The sequence below is a fragment of the Scylla paramamosain genome, chromosome 13, assembly GCF_035594125.1.
Source record: "Scylla paramamosain isolate STU-SP2022 chromosome 13, ASM3559412v1, whole genome shotgun sequence".
In the NCBI taxonomy this organism is placed as follows: Eukaryota; Metazoa; Arthropoda; class Malacostraca; order Decapoda; family Portunidae; genus Scylla; species Scylla paramamosain.
This window is the reverse complement of record NC_087163.1, coordinates 3522731-3542500: the sequence shown is the minus strand read 5'-3', so window position 1 is coordinate 3542500 and position 19770 is coordinate 3522731. Positions and strand designations below refer to the sequence as shown.

Below are 19770 nucleotides of genomic sequence, written 5' to 3'. Positions count from 1 at the left end.
CTGAGTAAAAAAATATCCTATCTGTACAAGGAGTTTAAGCATCTGAAATATATATTAGAAAAGCAAGAATCATGCAGATAAAAAAAACTGTTCTTAATCTATATACCCTTGACTCTTAGGCTGGCAGATGATTCAGCTGTGCCAATGGGATTGAAAGCCAAACAAGAATATGTTCCTGTATGATTTGCAGTGGCACTACTCAATAAGAGTATTGACAGCTTTGGAGCAACATTATTTATCAAGAAGCTTGGAGATGATACCAGAGGAACTCCATCCTTATACCACTGTAAGGTTAGAGGGTCATCCCCCTTGGTTACTGCACATGAGACTTGTATCAGTTGCCCTTCTTCCACTTCCTCAGGGAAAGCGAAAGGCAGGATTTGGGGCTCGACTGGTGAGAACAAAACTTAACATCAAATATGTGTTGAGAAAGCAAATTTGGCCAAGAGAGAAATACTTATTTAACCCAGAAATAAATGTGAAGCACATGCCATAATCTGTAATGTTATGACTGTCTTCATTTTTATTTTGGGATAACAAAGTTTAAAACCAATAAACCAAATGTAGTAAGACAATGTAAAAATTCAGTGAGTGTTTGTATGAGTTTGGGATGGAGTTTAAGGAAGGAACCAATAAACTATTTTTCTAAGATTTCTACATCCAGTCTTATAGCAAATGGAAGGTTGTCACTGGATAAATCACCAGCATAAATCAATAGCTGCGATAGACTCTAGCAACTAAAAACACCATCACATAATACATCTATAAGAAGATGGAGTAGACTGAAAAGGATACAAGTATAAAATACTTAATATTATGCATGAAGCATCCCCATATATCCTGCATGCCATAAATGGCAATTATGATGGATGTGGATAAAAGGAGTGATAATAATTTAATGTATTTACCTGCCAATGTACATTTAGAGATCCAAAGACAGCATTCAGTATATGTATGAAAGGCCAGGTTGTATAACAAAATAGTCTGACAAAAAAAAGCTGATAAAATCATCCACTGATCCTTCTATATAAAGTACACAAGACCAAAAAGAAATGCAACCTCAGCAAAAACAAATTATTTCATACTATATTTCAAAGTATTTTAGAAACTTAAGATAAAAGAAACTTATAATACAAAATAACTAAAACCTTTACTCCCACATGAATAAATGCATTTTATCTATCAAATACTGAAGTGATTACCATTTTGCACAAGATTAGATGTTTCCTAAATATGTACTTCAGAAAACATTCAACAGACAAGTAATCCCAGACTGAACTACTTTAACAAAATTTTACATTTTACTCATACTACTCTCATCCTTGGTCCCATATCCATTCATGGCCCACCATAACCTCTTAGACATGAAAATTTCTTATTTCCTTATGCCTTCCGCCACATCATTATTTCATTTAACTCCCACTTAAGATTCCCTTTTATATCCCTAAAAGAAAGTATTCTGCTCAATATAAATACATAAACTTTGCCTCTTATGCTGCTTTCTATGACTGTCCTCTTACTTTCTCCCCTCAGCCTACATAAACTGCAAGAGATTAAACTTAAAATATATTTAATTTCACCCTCCCTTTCACCCTGTATTTGCAATTAGACTCTCTCTCTCTCTCTCTCTCTCTCTCTCTCTCTCTCTCTCTCTCTCTCTCTCTCTCTCTCTCTCTCTCTCATTGAAGCATTACTAAGCAAGATTAAAAGTTAGGCACTTTGATAGTTTCCACTTTGTACAGTCCACTGTGACTGTACAGGACATCATTATATTGTTGCACAAGATACACACCAATGCACCTGTGCCTTATGCTGCCATTTACTTTGGTTGCATGTAAATTATTTATGTCCAATTATGCTTTTAAGATATGAAGAAATTGCTACTAAAAATGATTACTATCAAAGATCAAAAAGCGATGTGCAATATGAACGCATTTATAATCAATTAAATTGAATCAGGTGATGATGAAATCCACAAGTCAGTGATTCTAGCAGCTACAAACTAATCACAAAGAATTATTGCAAGTGACTGCATATGGTAAAGCAAACAAGGAATTTAATACTCTACTATTAAATATGGTGATGGGTCAAAATAAATAATGAAGATTTAAGGAAACTAAAAGTGAATTAAAAGAAAACAAATTTTCCAATGAACCAAAAGCAACAAGCATAAAAAAGTAATAAACAAATAAATCATGGTTACTATTTACTCTTAACACAGTCATCAGATTGTTTATCTAGCACTGACAAGAATGCTATATTAGTTGTAGAGATGCAATTTTATGAAATATGCTGTAACAATGTGTGAATTTATAAACTGAGAATTTCTCAAATTATATCTCTCTTCCTGCCATGATCTGAATTTACAAAGGGAAAGGCTAATAATATCCAAATTTTGTAAGATCCTACCCAGGTTAACTTTAAAAATTCATGACAAGATTGCTTCAGACAAGCAAGCTGTAGCTCCTTTTGCTGACAACTCTGTGCCTTGCCATTCATGATCTGAAACTTAAGCTGCCTAAGTAATACAAATGCTGCTAATAGATTTACAGAAATGGATATTATTTATGAGTTGAAAAGGTTATTGGATTTCATACAAGCATACACTATTCAGTAAGCAACTATTATATAATCTAAATGTACTTTATGAGCAGAATTATTTTTATGCACCTGCTAGGCCTGCTTCAGAGCAATGTAGATGCTCCTACAACAAAATACTGGTGTTAATAGGATGGACTGGCTTCATAACTTCAGCGTCACTATGTCCTTGGGGCAATTCAAGTGATAAAGTGTATTGGCCCAAGATATTTTTTTTCATGCTTTAATTGAGCAAGATATTACATAAAGGTTTCTTTCTTTTTAGTAATGAAATTATTAACACAAAATTGCAGTCTCCACAAAAACGACAGCAGTCACAATTAGAAGTTTGTTCCATTATGAGACTGTGTTAAGGTAAATAAATTATCTAAATAATAAATAAATAATATATCAAAAATGCATTAACATAACATTCCATGCAAAAAATGTACAATATCAGGTACTTTAATTCTTTCTTTACCCTTTACTCTCAGTTCCTTTTCATATCTGGCTTCTCCAACAGGATTGAAGGCTGCACATGCATATTTCCCAGAGTGTTCCGACTTAACTCCTCGCAAAACTAAATTACTCAGTTTTGAATCAACTTTATTTATGATAAATTTAGATGAAGACATAAGAGGCAAGTCATCTTTGTACCACTGTAGAGTGATGGGATCATCCCCCATTGCTGTGCATGATATTTGGATCAGCTGACCCACTGTCACTTCCTCCGGGAACCAGAAGGGTAACACTTCTGGTGGGACTGAATATAGGATAGTATGACAAACAATTAGCTCTTCATGGTGACTTGCATAAAATTCTATAAAAATAAAATTTCTTAATAGTAACTCTACACTAAAGCACAAGATTATTCCTCTGAAAATACCTACATGATTATCCAATTAGGGTATCAATTTCAAGACAAGTGTCCTAACAGACGCTTGAGATTGGCTGCCCATCAAAATTTTATGATGTGTGCCTGAATAAATAACTAGGGACAAAGAGAATCCATCATCATGACTTGAAGCTGCAAGCAGATATATTAAGAGAAATGCATATTTTTCCCAATCTGAATAACTTGAAATATTATCTGCTTTAGTGAGTTCGATGTATTGATGAAAAAAAATAAAGGTGCCATTTTACTGCAGCAAATGAGATGTGTGGATTGTGAACCAAGGATGGATAACTATAACTTCAACCTTGAGTCTATGAAATGCCACTTTCATTTATACATCACCTTTATCAGGTGATGTAAAATTTAATATTGCAATCTTCAGCTCAACAAGTTCTGATGTACAGTATCTAGTTTGTGATGTTTCTTCAAGATTTGCAGACATAATTTAATAAAATCTGCTCACAAACATGCATTACTTTCATAATATGAGAGTAGCATCTCTCATATGATGTCTACAGCAGAACGTGGAGGGGCTACGAATGAACAATTTGTGCAGCACAGACTACCAAGTCAATTAAACAACAAAGCTGGGTATTCCACATGAAGAATGTTGTACCATTGACAACAAGAACAATGGACTCCTTCGTCTGGCCAGCCTGATTAGAAGCTGAGCAAGTGTATGTGCCAGAGTGAGAATGAGCCACCTGGGGAACAACAAGGATGGCCATGGACGGTGTAGGAGAGGACACAGACACAGATGGATCCGTAATAATTTGGCCATCCTTAAGCCATGTTAGTAAAGGTGGTGGTGATGTCTGGGCAATGCAAGACTGCTGAAAAGTGTCACCCTCCAAAACCTCCAGAGCATCCATTAGAGGGATAAGACGTGGGAGGTCTGCAAGCATTAAAGATCTTTATTGTTGCCTTCCTAGAAGTGATTTGTTAATAATAACTGGCATAAAGGCATAACTGTAGATTCTACCAAGCAATCTGTCATTCTAGTTTAGACATTCAGATATAGAGCCTCCAACTAAATGTTCTTTGTGTATCAGCATCAGTAAATGATTCAGTACTTAAAGAACAGTCATGATAATTTTCTAAATAAAAGAAGATACTGTATTATTTGCATTCATTACAAAAATTAATCAATGAAAACTACTGAACCGCATTACAATGGTGTATTCTCAGAGCATCCTTGTACTACTCTGTGTTCACAAGGCCAGGCACAGCTGGTTCTTTCTCATCCATATTTCTCATCTTGTTCCATGTCAGATTCCCCACAAATGTGAATCAAATCCAAGCAAAATTATAAATATTAATATCAAGCATGAAATATCATATATTTATGTACAGTAGAGAGTATGCTTTGCAAATTTGGATTGGGAAAGGAAGTAATTTTATGATATCAGGAAGAATAATGATACTGTTGAAAATAAAGTAAGGCAAAGGAAAAGATCTATTAACATATACATGAAATTTTGTGAGGAAAAGCGGCATATTCAAATTGTAGGCAAATAGGTAAGAAGTAATCAGATACAATGGCTAGTACACTGTAGGGAAGTGTGGGAGACACAAACATAACATAAAGAAGCAGAAACCTTTAACGTTAAGCTTGGCAGATTTAGTGACTTGTCCGGCAGGATTTGAAGCCACACAAGTATACTCCCCAGCATGTTTTCTTTGAGATTGGGCAATGAAGAGAAGTGACATCATGGGTGAAGGATAACTCACAGAGACTGATGGATCAGCAAGAGCTGAACCATCTTTAAGCCAGGTGATTGTGGGGTGCGGGTCAGACTGTGCCACACATGTGATTTGAAAAATGTATCCCTCAAACACCTCAGATTCTGCAGTTATTGGGAGGATATGTGGAAGCTCTGCAATTTTTTTGCAAATAAAGTCACATTATTAACTGTTATGAAAAGCAAATAAAATTCCTTCATTATAAAGTTTAAATTCTTAGCAATTCTTAATAAAAACCCAAAACTATTTCTTAGTTAACATCTATGCATATGTATTAATTAATTTGTACAAAGGAAAAAGATGCCCTTCCTCATGTTCACAGCACAACAAATATCTAATTTCACAAAAATGTGTTGTGCATACCATAAAGACTCTCCATATATCTTCAGCCTTGCCAACTATAGTATGTCAGTACTATATCTGCAGATGAGTTAGTACACACTGCTGCCAGCAGAATGTCAGAGCTTTGGACAAAGCACAAGTTTATCTTATGTTGTCAGAGTAGTTTTGAAGTCATGGAAAGTGGACTAAGTTTCCTTGAAATGTGAAGAGATAATCATAACAGTCCAAAGAAAAAAGGACAGATTCATGAAGGAAATAGACAAATGACACACAACTATTGAGTACTTTCCATGATTTAAACCCATGCAGTCTGGGTTGCTTGCCATTTCAGTGCTTAACATGATGCTTGATTTAGGGTATTATATTTTCATGATGTTGCAATGGCATATTACTGATAAAACACATTTTATGTTACACCTAGCAACTCCTGAATATGTAACTAAGGAGCCTATACAGATGAACATATTTTACACATTCTGAATTATGTTACTCTTCATATGTGCTTGAAACTCATTCTCATTCATGCTATTATTGAAAGAGAAACACACTTTTGCTTCATAGTTTGTAAGATAATTATCGGCCATCTTAAATATTATAAAAGAGTTTAGTTATAAGACTTGCACTGACAATTCATTTTATGCCTTGGATTGGGAGGTGTTACCTCCTCATGCAGTGCAGGCGGAGCAAATTAAATCAGAAGGTACTGTTTGTGTCAATGAGTGACATGTTGCTCAACCAATGTTATAATTAGCTTACAAATATCTGCAGCAATTACCCCGGACAATCAAAGCATCAGTATACATAGTACTGCCCGCCGAGTTGGTAGCAACACATGTGTAGTTCCCAGAGTGGCGTGGGCACAGAGATGTGAAGCTCAGCAGTGAGAAACGGTCACCCAACTTTTGTACTGACACAAGAGGATCCACACTATCTGTTTGGACCTCATAATTCATGGCACTACCACCATGATCACCAGGGCGAGATGCCACACTGCCACTCTCAGGGAGAGGGCCACAAAGATCCTCATGCTCCTGGTGTTCCCTTGGGAATGCCAAGAGGTCAGGTTGACTGGAGTCTATCCTTGCAGGAGTAATGGGACGACCATCCTTATGCCAAGTGAGATCAATGGGAGAATCCCCAGCCACGGCAATGCATTGGATCAAAGAATTTGATCCTACACCAGGGTCACCAAAGACAAAAGGGTGGATCTGTGGGGGAACTGTGACCCAGCAGTCAGACAGTTTCACTTGATAAGTCATATAAAAACAGCTGTAAATCTATAAAGATCATAATTAACCACTGAAAAATATGGTTTCAACATGTCATGATCACTTACCTCTGTGAACCATACTTAATGTCTCAATAGCTCCAAATATATAATTTTCCTGAAAAGAAACTGTGATGTGCATGCAAACAAGTCTTCTTGAATATCTGCACATTGAGAGCAAAAAAAAAAAAGTAAAGAAATAAAAAATAATATATATATATATATATATATATATATATATATATATATATATATATATATATATATATATATATATATATATATATATATATATATATATATATATATATATATATATATATATATATATATATATATATATATATATATATATATATATATATATATATATATATATATATATATATATATATATATATATATATATATATATATATATATATATATATATATATATATATATATATATATATATATACACACCAGTGGATAGTATTTGTTTTTAGAATATATATACGAGTATATATATATATATATATATATATATATATATATATATATATATATATATATATATATATATATATATATATATATATTGAGGCTCACACCTAAAACCCATTCAAGTTTTCACACACACACACACACACACACACACACACACACACACACACACACACACATTGATAAATAAATAAAAATCTAAAAATGTAAAATTCTTTTGCAGTATTAACAGGTCTTCTGCAGGTAAAAAAGGTTAATAATCTAAAATTTTAAAGGCAATGATAGTCTCATCAGCAACATTACTCAGTTGGGCATAAATATAATTATATATGATGATAAGTAACAATTATTATTTCATCAACACAGTGATCATTACACTGAAATACCTACAGTGTAGATGTATTTGATGGGTAATAACTATAAAATCTCAAAAGGCTAATAAAATCTGCAATACATAAATGCTTCCTTCATAGCACTCTGAGATTTGAATGCAATACATGGATACTGTTCATTGCCTTTGTCCCTCTTGGTGGCCAATGATGCAGAGGCACCGAGTCATGAAAAGAAGCTGGTCAGACACTAGCCAGCTGCTCATTTATTCAGCTTTTAGTTCACTTCCTCTCTTAATCATCAGCTTTAGAAAGTGTATAATAAATTTACCCTTTTGTCAAAAGATTTTTTCATTGAAGCAACTTTTAAATTTTGATTATTCAATAATCTCCAAATAAGAATAATTTTAATAAATAGACAAAAGCCTACGTGAGCAAAGCTACAGGTATTTCTATTTTTGAGTATATATATATTTTTTTTAGTAAGGAGAAACAAATGGTACCACTTAACTATTGTGGTGTTGCATCATTATCCATCTGATGGGAATCAAATTTGGAGTACATATGTGAGAAATAAGGTTAATGTTTCTTAAATTTACAACAGGAACTATTTAACTTTACTTACCCATAACTTGAACATCAAGGTCTCCTCGAGCAGTGTATCCCTGACTGTTGCGTGCCACACAGGTGTATCGGCCCTGATCTGAGCTACGTTCCACAGCCTTGATGAGCAGGGTGCCATTGTCGTGAGGGTGTTGACGGCGGTTGATTGGAAGCATACGGCCATCTGAAGAAAAATGAATTATGTGTTTTGAATTAAATGCTTCCTATTCTTTAATCAAATGTTAAATTTTTTTTCTGTCAATAAAATGTCAAATCTAGAATGAAGGAAGAATATTACGTGGTGATACAATTAGTAAAATGGTTCCCCGACTACAAATCATCCTTATTTGTAATCTTTAGAAAATAAAGGTTTTTAAGATACAAATCATTCTTACATGTAATCTTTAGAAAATTAAGATTTTTAAGATATAAGAACATGAATATGTGTTTCTAAGGTACAGTACATTCAGAATATTACAAGACATGCAGTTTAGCATACATAATTAAGTTTGGGACTACTTACTCTTTTCCCAAACAATAGAATCAATAGGGTAGCCAGCAACAGGGCAGTGAACAATCATGTTCTCTCCAGCAACAACTGCAACCTTGTCCATGGGCCTGAGAGCACAACAGTAGGTCAATGTCTGCTAACTCCTATCAATGCCACATTACTGTCCCTCAATGACTTATCTAATACTTAAATGAAAACTATGTTACGTAATTAACTGTTTCAATTCAGGAAAAGTGCAACATAAATAATAGTTCAAGTTATAGAGTAGCCAAAAAAAATAAATAAAATAAATAAATAAAGAATAAATTAATAAATGATAATAATAATAATAATGATAATAATAATAATAATAATAATAATAATAATAATAATAATAAACACAGCAGAATTTGCGTAAATGAGTAACTCATAAAAGTTATGTATCCCAGTTCCAATTCATTCCTCCAACCACTCTCCACTATAATTCACTTGTTAGCACTGGATATCTCTGCACTTTTATCTCTGCCACAGACTTGCTACATTATTCACTTTATGTCAAGATAACATAACTAGAAATTCTCACCTGATGTAAGGGAGTCCATAAACATTAAGCCTGGCAGCATGCTTGACTGAACCCACTGTGGAGGAGGCAACACAGGCATACTGGCCACCATCATTGGTAAGCACTCCAGAGATATTGAGGTGGGACACAACTTCTCCATTAACAGTCACATACTGGCCAACTTGCATCCTGGAAACGTAAATCAAACACATGTAAATATTCAACCAAGCTTGATATTTTCATTTCAAACATCTGTCACTTAAGTCTCTTACTACACAGGTTGGGTGATGAACTGACCTCTCAGAGTTGGAAAGGCGAGTGCCATCCAGTTCCCAGGTGATCTCGGGGGTTGGGTTGCCGGCAGCCACACACTTGAGGTAAACAGAGGGACCAGGCTGCAGGGTGGATGTCTCAAAGGTGTAGGTCAACTGGGGTGGCTCAACTGTCAAGGGGGAAAGAGGAAAGTGAGGAAACTTAGACAGCACTCTCTCTCTCTCTCTCTCTCTCTCTCTCTCTCTCTCTCTCTCTCTCTCTCTCTCTCTCTCTCTCTCTCTCTCTCTCATGTCTTCAATCACTCACATAGTTACTTGTCAATCTAATTTTGATCACTGTCTTACACTATTTTCTCTCTCTCTCTCTCTCTCTCTCTCTCTCTCTCTCTCTCTCTCTCATCCACCTTGCACTCACATCGTCCTCCAAGTTTGAGTTCAGCAGTGGCCTGGGCAGACTCCTGGTCATTTCTCACAAAGCACTGGTACATTCCCTTGTCCTCACGGCCCACAGAGTTGATGTGAAGAACAGCCTCCTTATGTTCTGATCCAAGGGAATATTTTCATTACAAATATAGTAAACAAACATCATTTACATTTACCCCAGAAAAGATAATATTATATCTATAACAACAACAGCAACAACAACAATAATAATAGTCTATCTATCTATTTACCGGGCTGGCAATCCAAAACGTGGTGGCCCACCCAAAGGACCACAGTCACACACACATCATTTACACTTTTAGCCCCACTGGCCCATGGTGGAAAAGGGACAGTCTCGTGGACCACCATATTACACTCCAGGAGCTAAGGCTTAGCTAATAATAACAATAATAATAATAACCTTGCAATCTACAAAATAGGCTGACATCCCAACTAAAGGTCATAAATGGAACATGGCATATTTGTGCATTAGATATAAACTCATGAACCATTCCCTTACATCTTAGGCTCAGAAGGGAGGGAGGACTGATCTTCAGTGACCATGAGTGAGAATCAGTTGTGCAGTACAGGCAGCAGAGGTAGTTTATCCCCATTGTACCACAACAGACCTATCCCCTTTCCCAAACCTGACTTGAGCAGTTGACTCAACTGAATGTTGAGGAACCTCTCATATAGGCCCTTGAGACTGTATTCATGTATTCATAATAGCTCTTCATTCATTCCCTAATTATTTCCCTTCTTCCCATGTTATAGTCTTTGTAAAGAAAGAATTACAATACCTCCACCTTTGACAAAATATCACAGAATGTCTACCATCCAGTATTCTAAGTGCTATTTTTTCAATAATCCCCATGTACACTATCTCAATGTCACTTATGAGTACAATGGTGCCTGTAATGGCACAGATAAAGATTGCACTTACTGCAATATTAGTTAACACTGCTCCATTCTGCTTATGAAATTAAGCTACACTAATCAGTAATTTTGTAATGTGGACTCGTGTGTGAAATAAGGGATTTGTAGGCATAGTTTATGACCCATCCCTTTTCGGAGACAAATTGTACTGTAAATAAAGGTATTTAATGTACATCTTTGTTGCTATTTCTCTCTCCAAAAAACTCCCTTTCTCCACATAGTAATGACATCTCTACAAGCACTGACTCACCAATGGGTGCACCATCCTTCAGCCATGAAACAGACTTCACAGGGTTGCCACGGTAAGTACAGGTAAAGGTAGCTGGTCTTCCAAATTCCACAGTTTGCACCTTAGGTTCCACTTGAGCACTTAAGGGGGCTGAGGGAGGAAAAGAGGAAGGAGAATATGAATACTCACAAACATTTTCTTTTAGCACTTAAATGGCAGAAAATATTTTAATAAAAGAAAAGACAAATAGTGATGCATAGACAATAAACTCACGTTGCTGCAATGTATCAGTGACAGACTATGTATATGTAAATGTGAGTTCAAACATTTTCTCAGTAGCTTATGATGCATGATTAGCTTACCAGTTACTGTCAGCACAGTCTCCACACTTTCACCTCCTACTGAGTTGTTCACCACGCACAGGTACTTGCCAGAGTCCTCCACCTTGGCCTCACGGATGATAAGGGTTCCACCAACCTGCTTGATCCTCTCACCAAGTTCCACAGGAGCCTTGCGTCCATTCTCATTAAACTTGAACCATCTGTTGAAAAAAAGTAACACCCATTCAAGCTCTAGTTCATATATACATATCTGCACATATTGCATTTATTTTTCCAGATCTCTACAGTCTTTTGCAATAAAAAGCATGTTCATGAACTTTGAGACAACTGTAATTGATTCAGGTTAATTTTCTGAAATGAATATTTGTAAAATAGCTTTATGTTGTGAAGTGATTTTGAAGAAATGACACTGATAAGTGCAGGACCGGGGAGAGGAGATTAAAATAATAATGGGTATGAGTTGAAGAAATAAGAGAATTTTGGTGCTGGGTGTGGGTAATGAAAAGGGCAGAAAAATCACAAGAGGAAGTTTCAGTAATGAAAGAAAAAATACCTGGAATATGAAATGATAGAGGATGATGTGGTATGACCAAGAGAGAAAGGATGATTCAAGGGAGAAGAGATTAAAGAAAAGTAAGAAGGAAGCAGATACTTTACTTGTATATTTTTTGCTGATTGTAATATAATGTCTATAATGTAATATGTACATAGCATAAAAAAAAAGAAGAAAAAAAAAAATCACTAATGGTAAACTATGAAGTATTTGAAAACTTTCAATATTACATATGCAACTGTAAAGTTCCCTGAAATAAACAAAATCTTAGTAGTTATTCATCATACCATTGCTAAAACCTGTACACATTATACACCAGCCTCCCACACTAGAAAAAAGTTGTTTCCAGGCCTTTGGAATGTTCTGAGGTAGAGTGCCCACGTAGACCTGACACCTACCGGTGTGAGGGCAGTGGGTGGCCTTGCAAGGGACAGTGCATGGCCAGGGCACTACTCTCAGAACCTGTTACCCTTGACAGGTCACTGCCAGTCAGACGTGGTGCAATGTTCCCAGCTGGAGCTAATAATGAGGGCAAAAAATGCACACAATCAAGTAGCATCCACTGCCTGCCCCTTGTCAGTCACATGGCCTCACAACACTTGCAACATATGACCATATCAGGCTTAAATCAACATGGAGCCTGCTTGTCTCTGCCACTCTAACAAGTAAATTTGTGACTAAAAGTTTCAACCACTGCAATTAGCAACAATATTCGCAAGCAGCCATGAACTCCTGCCTGCTTGGCTGTCACAGTGGCCAGGCACAACCAATATGGGTCCCGGCCCACACTACTACACTACACCACACCACAGATACTCAAATGAAACAGGAAAATATAAGAATTAATACACAAAATTACTGAGACAACATTAATTCCTCACGTGGCTGCTGGTAATGGGTGAGCCTGAGCGTTGCAGAACAGAGCAACTCCACTATCAGCTTGGATGGAAGCCTCAGACAGCCTACTTCCTGTTACCCTGGGTGGCACTCTGCTCTTGGGCTCTGGATGATTAGGGCCATTTTGTACACACTGACAGCAAGGTCGTGAACAGGATGGTGGGGAGGAGTCTAAATGTTTGCTAGTCTCAACACAAAAATACCCCTATCTCAGTTTGGTAGGAAAAAATTATATTTTCTGGCACATAACATTATATACTTCCTTGTTATGTAGTGCCAGAAGTATATTATTACTTATTATTACAGAATAAAACCCATCTTACTGTAAAGAATAATGATATCACAGTAAGTGTTAATTTTAGAAGCAGAAGACACCATTGCACTGCTTTTCTCTTGTATATCAACTATTTTGAGGTTCTTTTTCCTTGCAGTACATACTTTTATATGTAGATAAAAGATATATCAGTAATGGTACGACAATGAAGTATGCATCATTACTCATAAGGATATGGTTTCGTCCACCAGCAGGACAAATGTTCACATGGCCACAGTCCTTCACAGCCGTGGGGGTGTAGGGGTGTGGCGTCACGTGGCGTCACATTCAACAGGAATGAACAACAGCTGTGAGATTTGAAGGGTACCTACCAAACTTTTTATTTATTTTTTTTTTACAAATCCATATCAATGTCACTAACACCATTAATAACAAACAACACTAGTATATAATTGTCATTTGCTATACCACGAATACAAATCCAGTGCGCATACATAATAAAATTTTTGCTTATAACATTTGAATGCCAGCGAACTCATTTAATTGAATTGTTCTCCGATCCTACAAGGAGACAAACTCATCACCCAAATCTTGCAAAGGGCGGCCGACAAGCACATGCTCGCTGCTTGAGCTCATGAAGGTTAAATTTTGCCATGATCCCACTTATGAAAAATTAAGTTGCCAATGTGGAGCCAAAATCACCAGATGAATTGACATAACACAGAGGTGAGGACCATAAAACCCTTCTCAAGTGCAAGGTTCCAAATAAAGTGACTGGTCTTTCTGTGATTGACACAATATCGCAGCCTACTTCATTTGTAATGCCGGCGTGCTTACGTGTATCGTGGAGGGGGATGGGCCTGGGCGGGACAGAAGAGCGAGGCTGAGGAGGCAGCATTCACGCACTCCTCCGGCACGCGTGTTCTGGTCACCCGCGGCGGCACCTGACTCATGGGTTCTGTTCCCCATCATGACCACACCATATAATTATAATTCCAGGCAAAACAAGGAGTCCTAATCACCTGAAGGTGAGGTTGCCCATTTCGCTCAAAAAAAAAAAAAAAAAAAAAAAAAAAAAATCTATCGACACGCAGGGATGTTTCTTGTTTAGTATCTGGACAGGAATTAGAAAAAAAAAAAAAGATTCCACCCAAACGCTACCCAAGTTCATAAAGTGGCCTGACCTCAGCGTGCCGCACGAAATCTGGGGCCAGGGTGTGTGCAGAGGAGTGTTACCTGAAGTCTGGGCGAGGGAAGGCCTGGGCGGGACACAGCATGGCAATACTTGAGCCTGCGGATTCTCCTGACAACTCTTGAAGACGGTCACCTGATAATCTGGGCTGCACGTGGCCCCCCGGAGCTGCCGCGGAAAGCAGAGTTACACCGACCCGCAGACAGAGGCGATCCAAGGGTTAAGCAGGACAAGGAGCCGAGGGGATGTCCATGCGAGATTATACCGGTGGAGGACTTCCCTATAACACGCCTCCCTCCCAAGTCCCCACTATTCAAAATTGAACAATGTAATCAAGTTATTTATGTTATCTTTATTACACTGTCATGACACAGCAGTCTGATCCGCGTTGATAAAACAGACACACTAATAAAGTGGTATGGTTTACATAACACTAATCAGGTGACACGTATGAAATATTTCTAGTTGAGCGGATAAGGATAACAATGCATTATTATCTCTTATTAAAAGTTTTAAGGTTCCTTGCATGAACCATTTCCAGTGAACACTTGACGGCCATATTAAAATAAATAAATAAATAAATAAACGTAAAGTATACTGAGTAGTGGTCAGACAAAGTTTCCATGATAACACACCGGTATTCTCCCCTAAACATATTTTGACCTTAAAACACTTCCCCTTACACGTCCATGACAACTTCAATACAAACCTATTTCGATGAAAACCTTTCCAACGCGCTTAAATCCTTCTTCAAATGTTCAGACACGACCTCTTCTTTCTCAGTGTCAATAACCCACTACCAAGACACGAAAAAATCACTCCAAACTATGGTGGGTCAGCGTGAACGGGAAATTTGGGCTATGCGGTCCCCGTAAATGGCATCAACAACAACAACAAGCGGGGGCGTTGAAGCCGTTGACCCGCGCGGGACTGCAGTGGATGTGCGGCTTTAAGGTTTGTTGTGGGACGATCGATACGCAGCCACGTGGAGTGAGAGCCGCGCTGGCCCTCACTAGCTGAAGGTCCCGAGTCTCGTGACGACACTCCGCCACCCCAGCCAGCTCTCCGCCGCGCTGAGTGGCCACTGGCCCGGTTTATCTTTGCTGCCAGGCTCACCGCTGTGAGCAATATTTAATTACTCATTTTTTTTCTTTATCCAGCAGCAAACGTTAATTTTGTAAATGGTCGCCAACTGCGATAACAGTTAACGAATCTGTGTGTTTAGTGAAACACGTCACAATTTTCTTTTATCATACACAGCCTGCCTTGCATGTTCTCCCTCACCTGTTGATAAAGGCCGCGCTCGGACACGTGTCGGCCAGGACGAGTGAGAAGCGCCTCGGTAATGGGTTGCAGTTCACTTTTCACCGCGGCCTCAAAAACTGAATGGAAGACCAATAACTCCGCCCTGTCGGCGTGTCCCCGCCTGCCGCCAAGCCTCTGGCCGTCCCACTTGCCTCACTTTTTCAAGGTCAGCCAACAACCGCTCAGGAGACTTGCGCAAATTGTTTTTTTCAAACTTCGCCACGCACATTATGCAAAAATGTTTATAACGAAAATCGAAGGAGAAAGACAGGTTCCTGTGCTGCTGCGTCGCCCGAGGTACTGGCTGTTTGATAAACCTTACTTTAGATACTCCAGAAAGAGCAACGACACAATTAAGTCGCCGTCATCTCCTTTAACGCCTCTCCTCCCTTCAACTTCTACCCTTCACAGCACAGCAGGGCCTCGTCTCTCAGCTCCTCATGACAACCCACCTGAAGTAGGGCAACGGGAAGGCTTGGACCCTGCAGGTTAATGAGGCCGTTTGTGCCTGCGCCACCTGAGATGGGAAGGGGATCTCCTGCAGCTTGGGGGCAGTGCTCGTGGTGGCGTCTTGACAACAAACACAAATTTGGCTTAGACCTCAGAAAAGAAAGACTGAATATTGTCAAGAAGGAACCCCGCCTGCAGATCATTTCAATTTTCATTTACATGGAGGAAGGGCAACCGCACACTGGTAAAATGAAAACAAATCACACCACTTCAACATTCAACGTACAAATGCAAAACTATATCCTTTTTTTATAGAGATGTTTTGAAACTTTCGTGTTTCTCTTTCCGTGGGAAAAAAATGGAAAGAAACCTCAACTTACACAAAGTTAAAACAGAAGTCGAAAACTTGGACGTTCCATAGACTTACCAGCATTTTGAAGAAAGAGAGAACCTCTCCTGTATGAATCAGAACTAAGAGAGAACCCTCCTATACCTTACCTGTAGCTGGGGATGGGGAAGCCTTGTAGGTTACAAGGCAGGGCATGCGCGATCCCCTGTGGCACGCTGCTAGGGATGGGCCACTCTCGTATCCTAGGGGCGGCGCTCGCCTGGGGCTCTGAGGCACATCAGAGGATCACGCTTACTACTTCCTTTATATTTCGACAATAAAATGCCTCGTCCTCTACCCTCTGCCTCTCGTTACCTCAGGCATTGAGGTTTTCGCGAACATCATAAGCCCGGTTAAAGCACAATAACGTCTTTGCTCTTTGAAGCTTGTCACCTTCCCTTGAGGCTCCTTAAGATATTTAAACTAAAGTACTGGGCTGTCAGCGTGCGTGTTTTCGGTACATCTCGAAAGTGAAGGGCGTGGGGACGTGGAGTTTGTGGTGGTGTGATAAGATTGTTCTTGCATGATGGTGTTGAATCCATAAGATGGTTCTGAGTTTGTGAAGGAATTAAAGGCATTAAAGGAGGGCCTCTGAAGTAATTATGAGTGCAGGGAATTAAAAGGATGCACGGGCGGTGTTGAGTTGTGTAAGTCTTCGAAGGTTCTGAAGCTAGTAGTATTGAGTGCCAGGATGCTGAAATGAGGCTCCTGGGATGAGTTGGACATTTCATGAACTGTACCCGTGGAAACTGTATGATTCATGCCACTGACCTCACGGTGGGCGCCGGGGAGCCCTGCACGTTGCAAGTCATGGCGGTTGGGTCGCCTCCTGTCACTACGCGTCGCATGTTACCTATAAAGTCGCCGTCCTTGCGTGTGGGCCTGACACTCGCCTCGGGTACTGTAGTATTGGGGCGTGAGGAGATTAATGCCGTACTTAAGGCCATTTACATACTGAACAAGACGAAACTAGTCCCCTCCCATACTATTCTGCAGCCTCAAAGCATAGTAAGATCCCGCTGTCTCGCTCCGGCTCAGGAGAGTCCTTGCCTCCACGGCTCGTCATCCTCCTATGGGCTCCTTGAAATAGCCACACTGAGGAGCTAAGGATGGGCCGGATGTGAGTTCAGTGTGTTTGAAGAGTGCAGAGTTTATGGAGTGTCAAAAGGTCCTGAGCGGTGGTCAGTATTTGAGGATATAGGACGGTCTTTGAAGTGACGGGAAATCTAAGGGAAGGTAAAGATAAAAAAAAAAAATAAATAAATAAATAAATAAAAAATGAGACTTCCGCGTCGCAGTGAGTCAATGGACATCTTAGAGTTTCTGAGTAGTGTTATGCCTGTGGGCGTAAAGAAGACGGATGGTGGCGTTGCAAGAGTGTGTGCTATACCATGGAGGGACTTCTCTCGTGAGCCCCTATGCACATGAAGTAGTGTTTATGCTTATTACTCAGGCGTCTGGATGGCGGACTAACCTCACGGTGGGCGGCGGGGAGCCCTGGACGTTGCAAATCAAGGCAGCTGGATCACCGTTGCCCACTGAGAGCATGTTACCTATGGAGCTGCCATCTTTGCGCGTGGGCCTGACGCTTGCCTCAGGTACTGTGGATTGTGGGTCATGGGGGGTTAGTGCCTCGAGTGCCCTCTAAACACAGGGCAAAATAAATAAGATCTAACCCCGCCGTCACCGCGCTGTGGCCTCAAAGAATCGTAGGGCACTTGTTTACACGGCAACCAGAGTCCAGACACCAAATTACTCAAAGGGAAATCCTGAATGATGCCAAAAGCAAACAAAAATGACAGTTCCTCTCCTTCCTGCTGCCGTTCAACCACCCACAATGTAACAGCCTGAGAGGAAACATGGAGCCTGGGTGTAACATAGGTGTAAAAAATTAGGACGAGAAGCTACATGACAGTTAAATGAAGGGTCGTGTTGGCAGTGAGTATGCATGTGATGAGCAGGATCTGTCTGGATGTTGTGCCCTCGATCCACTGACCTGACGGTGGGCGCTGGGGAACCCTGCACGTTGCATATCAAGGCAGCAGGATCACCTTTGCCCACAAAACGCATATTGCCTATGGATTCCCCGTCCTTACGTGTGGGCCTGACGCTCGCCTCGGGTGCTGCAGTGTGGGGGGGAGGGAAGGTGAGGAGGTTAATGCCGAGCTGAGTGTCACCTGCGTGTTGGGCAAGTCCTAACCCCGCCGTCACTGCCCCGAGGCCTCAAAGACTCTTCAGACGTCACTTGTCTGTTCCCAACGAGAGTCCACACATTAAACAAGATTAAGGAAATTCCTGAAGCAAACAGAGATGCCAATTCGACTCTCTTTCTCGTCGCTGCCTCGTTACTCACTACTCAACACCTACGAAGGTTTCCTTGAAGAGACGGGAAATATCAATGAGTTATTTCCCCCCACTTTTTTTTTTCTTTTCTATATTAGGTCACTTTGGTGTGGTCTTGGAGGCGGAAAACTCTTATTTTTGTGTGGTTTCCTGTGGTATATTCTTAATACTCCAGCAACATAAAGTCTCTCCCTCCACCCTCTATTCCTCGTCACCACACGCGTTAAGGTTCTCATGAACATCTGGAATTCGCTACATATTAAAGTCTCTACTCCTCTAACGTTTGTTCCCTTGCCTCTATAGTTTCTTCGAGTAACAAAAACTGAGGAACCTTAAATGTATAGAGTGTCAAGAAAAAAATGTTGAGTTCCGGAGATTAAGGGAGTGATTATGAGAAGCATGAACTAAATTACGTGAGGGATTCTGTCTGGAGTCCGTATGGATGTGATGAGCAGCATTTGTGCCTGGATCTTTTGTTCTTGAGCTACTGACCTGACGGTGGGCGCCGGGGAACCCTGGACGTTGCAAGTCATGGCAGTTGGGTCACCTCTGCCCACTAATCGCATATTACCTAGAAATTCGCCGTCCTTACGTGTGGGCCTGACGCTCGCCTCGGGTACTGCGGAGTGTAGGAGTGTGAGGAGGTTATAGCCAAGCTGAGTGCCACTCTAGTGCTGGACAAGATAAGATTTAACCCCACCGTCACTGCCCTGCGGCCTCAAGAGGTCGTAAGACGCCACTTGTCTATTCGTAACGGTACCCCAGACACTAAACAAACGAAAAGCCTTGGATGGTGCCAAAAGAGACTCAGGACCGACCCTCTCCTTCCCGCCGCTTCCCCCGCCCCTTAGAGTGCAGCAGTCAAGAAAGTCC

The 19770-nt window shown here is 39.7% G+C and overlaps 1 protein-coding gene across 1 annotated transcript in view; it reads right to left on the bottom strand.

Annotated features, from left to right (window-relative positions):
• The window catches only part of LOC135106350 (cell adhesion molecule Dscam1-like), a 190899-nt gene that overhangs the window by 86153 nt on the left and 84976 nt on the right, over positions 1-19770 (bottom strand). The window contains exons 6-13 of the mRNA XM_064015271.1: positions 11517-11695; positions 11176-11304; positions 9982-10107; positions 9592-9736; positions 9316-9483; positions 8766-8860; positions 8265-8426; positions 6333-6776 (exon numbers count right to left, since the gene is read on the bottom strand). Of these exons, the coding sequence (XP_063871341.1) occupies positions 6333-6776; positions 8265-8426; positions 8766-8860; positions 9316-9483; positions 9592-9736; positions 9982-10107; positions 11176-11304; positions 11517-11695 (1448 nt within the window). The remainder of the gene's footprint in view (positions 1-6332; positions 6777-8264; positions 8427-8765; positions 8861-9315; positions 9484-9591; positions 9737-9981; positions 10108-11175; positions 11305-11516; positions 11696-19770) is intronic.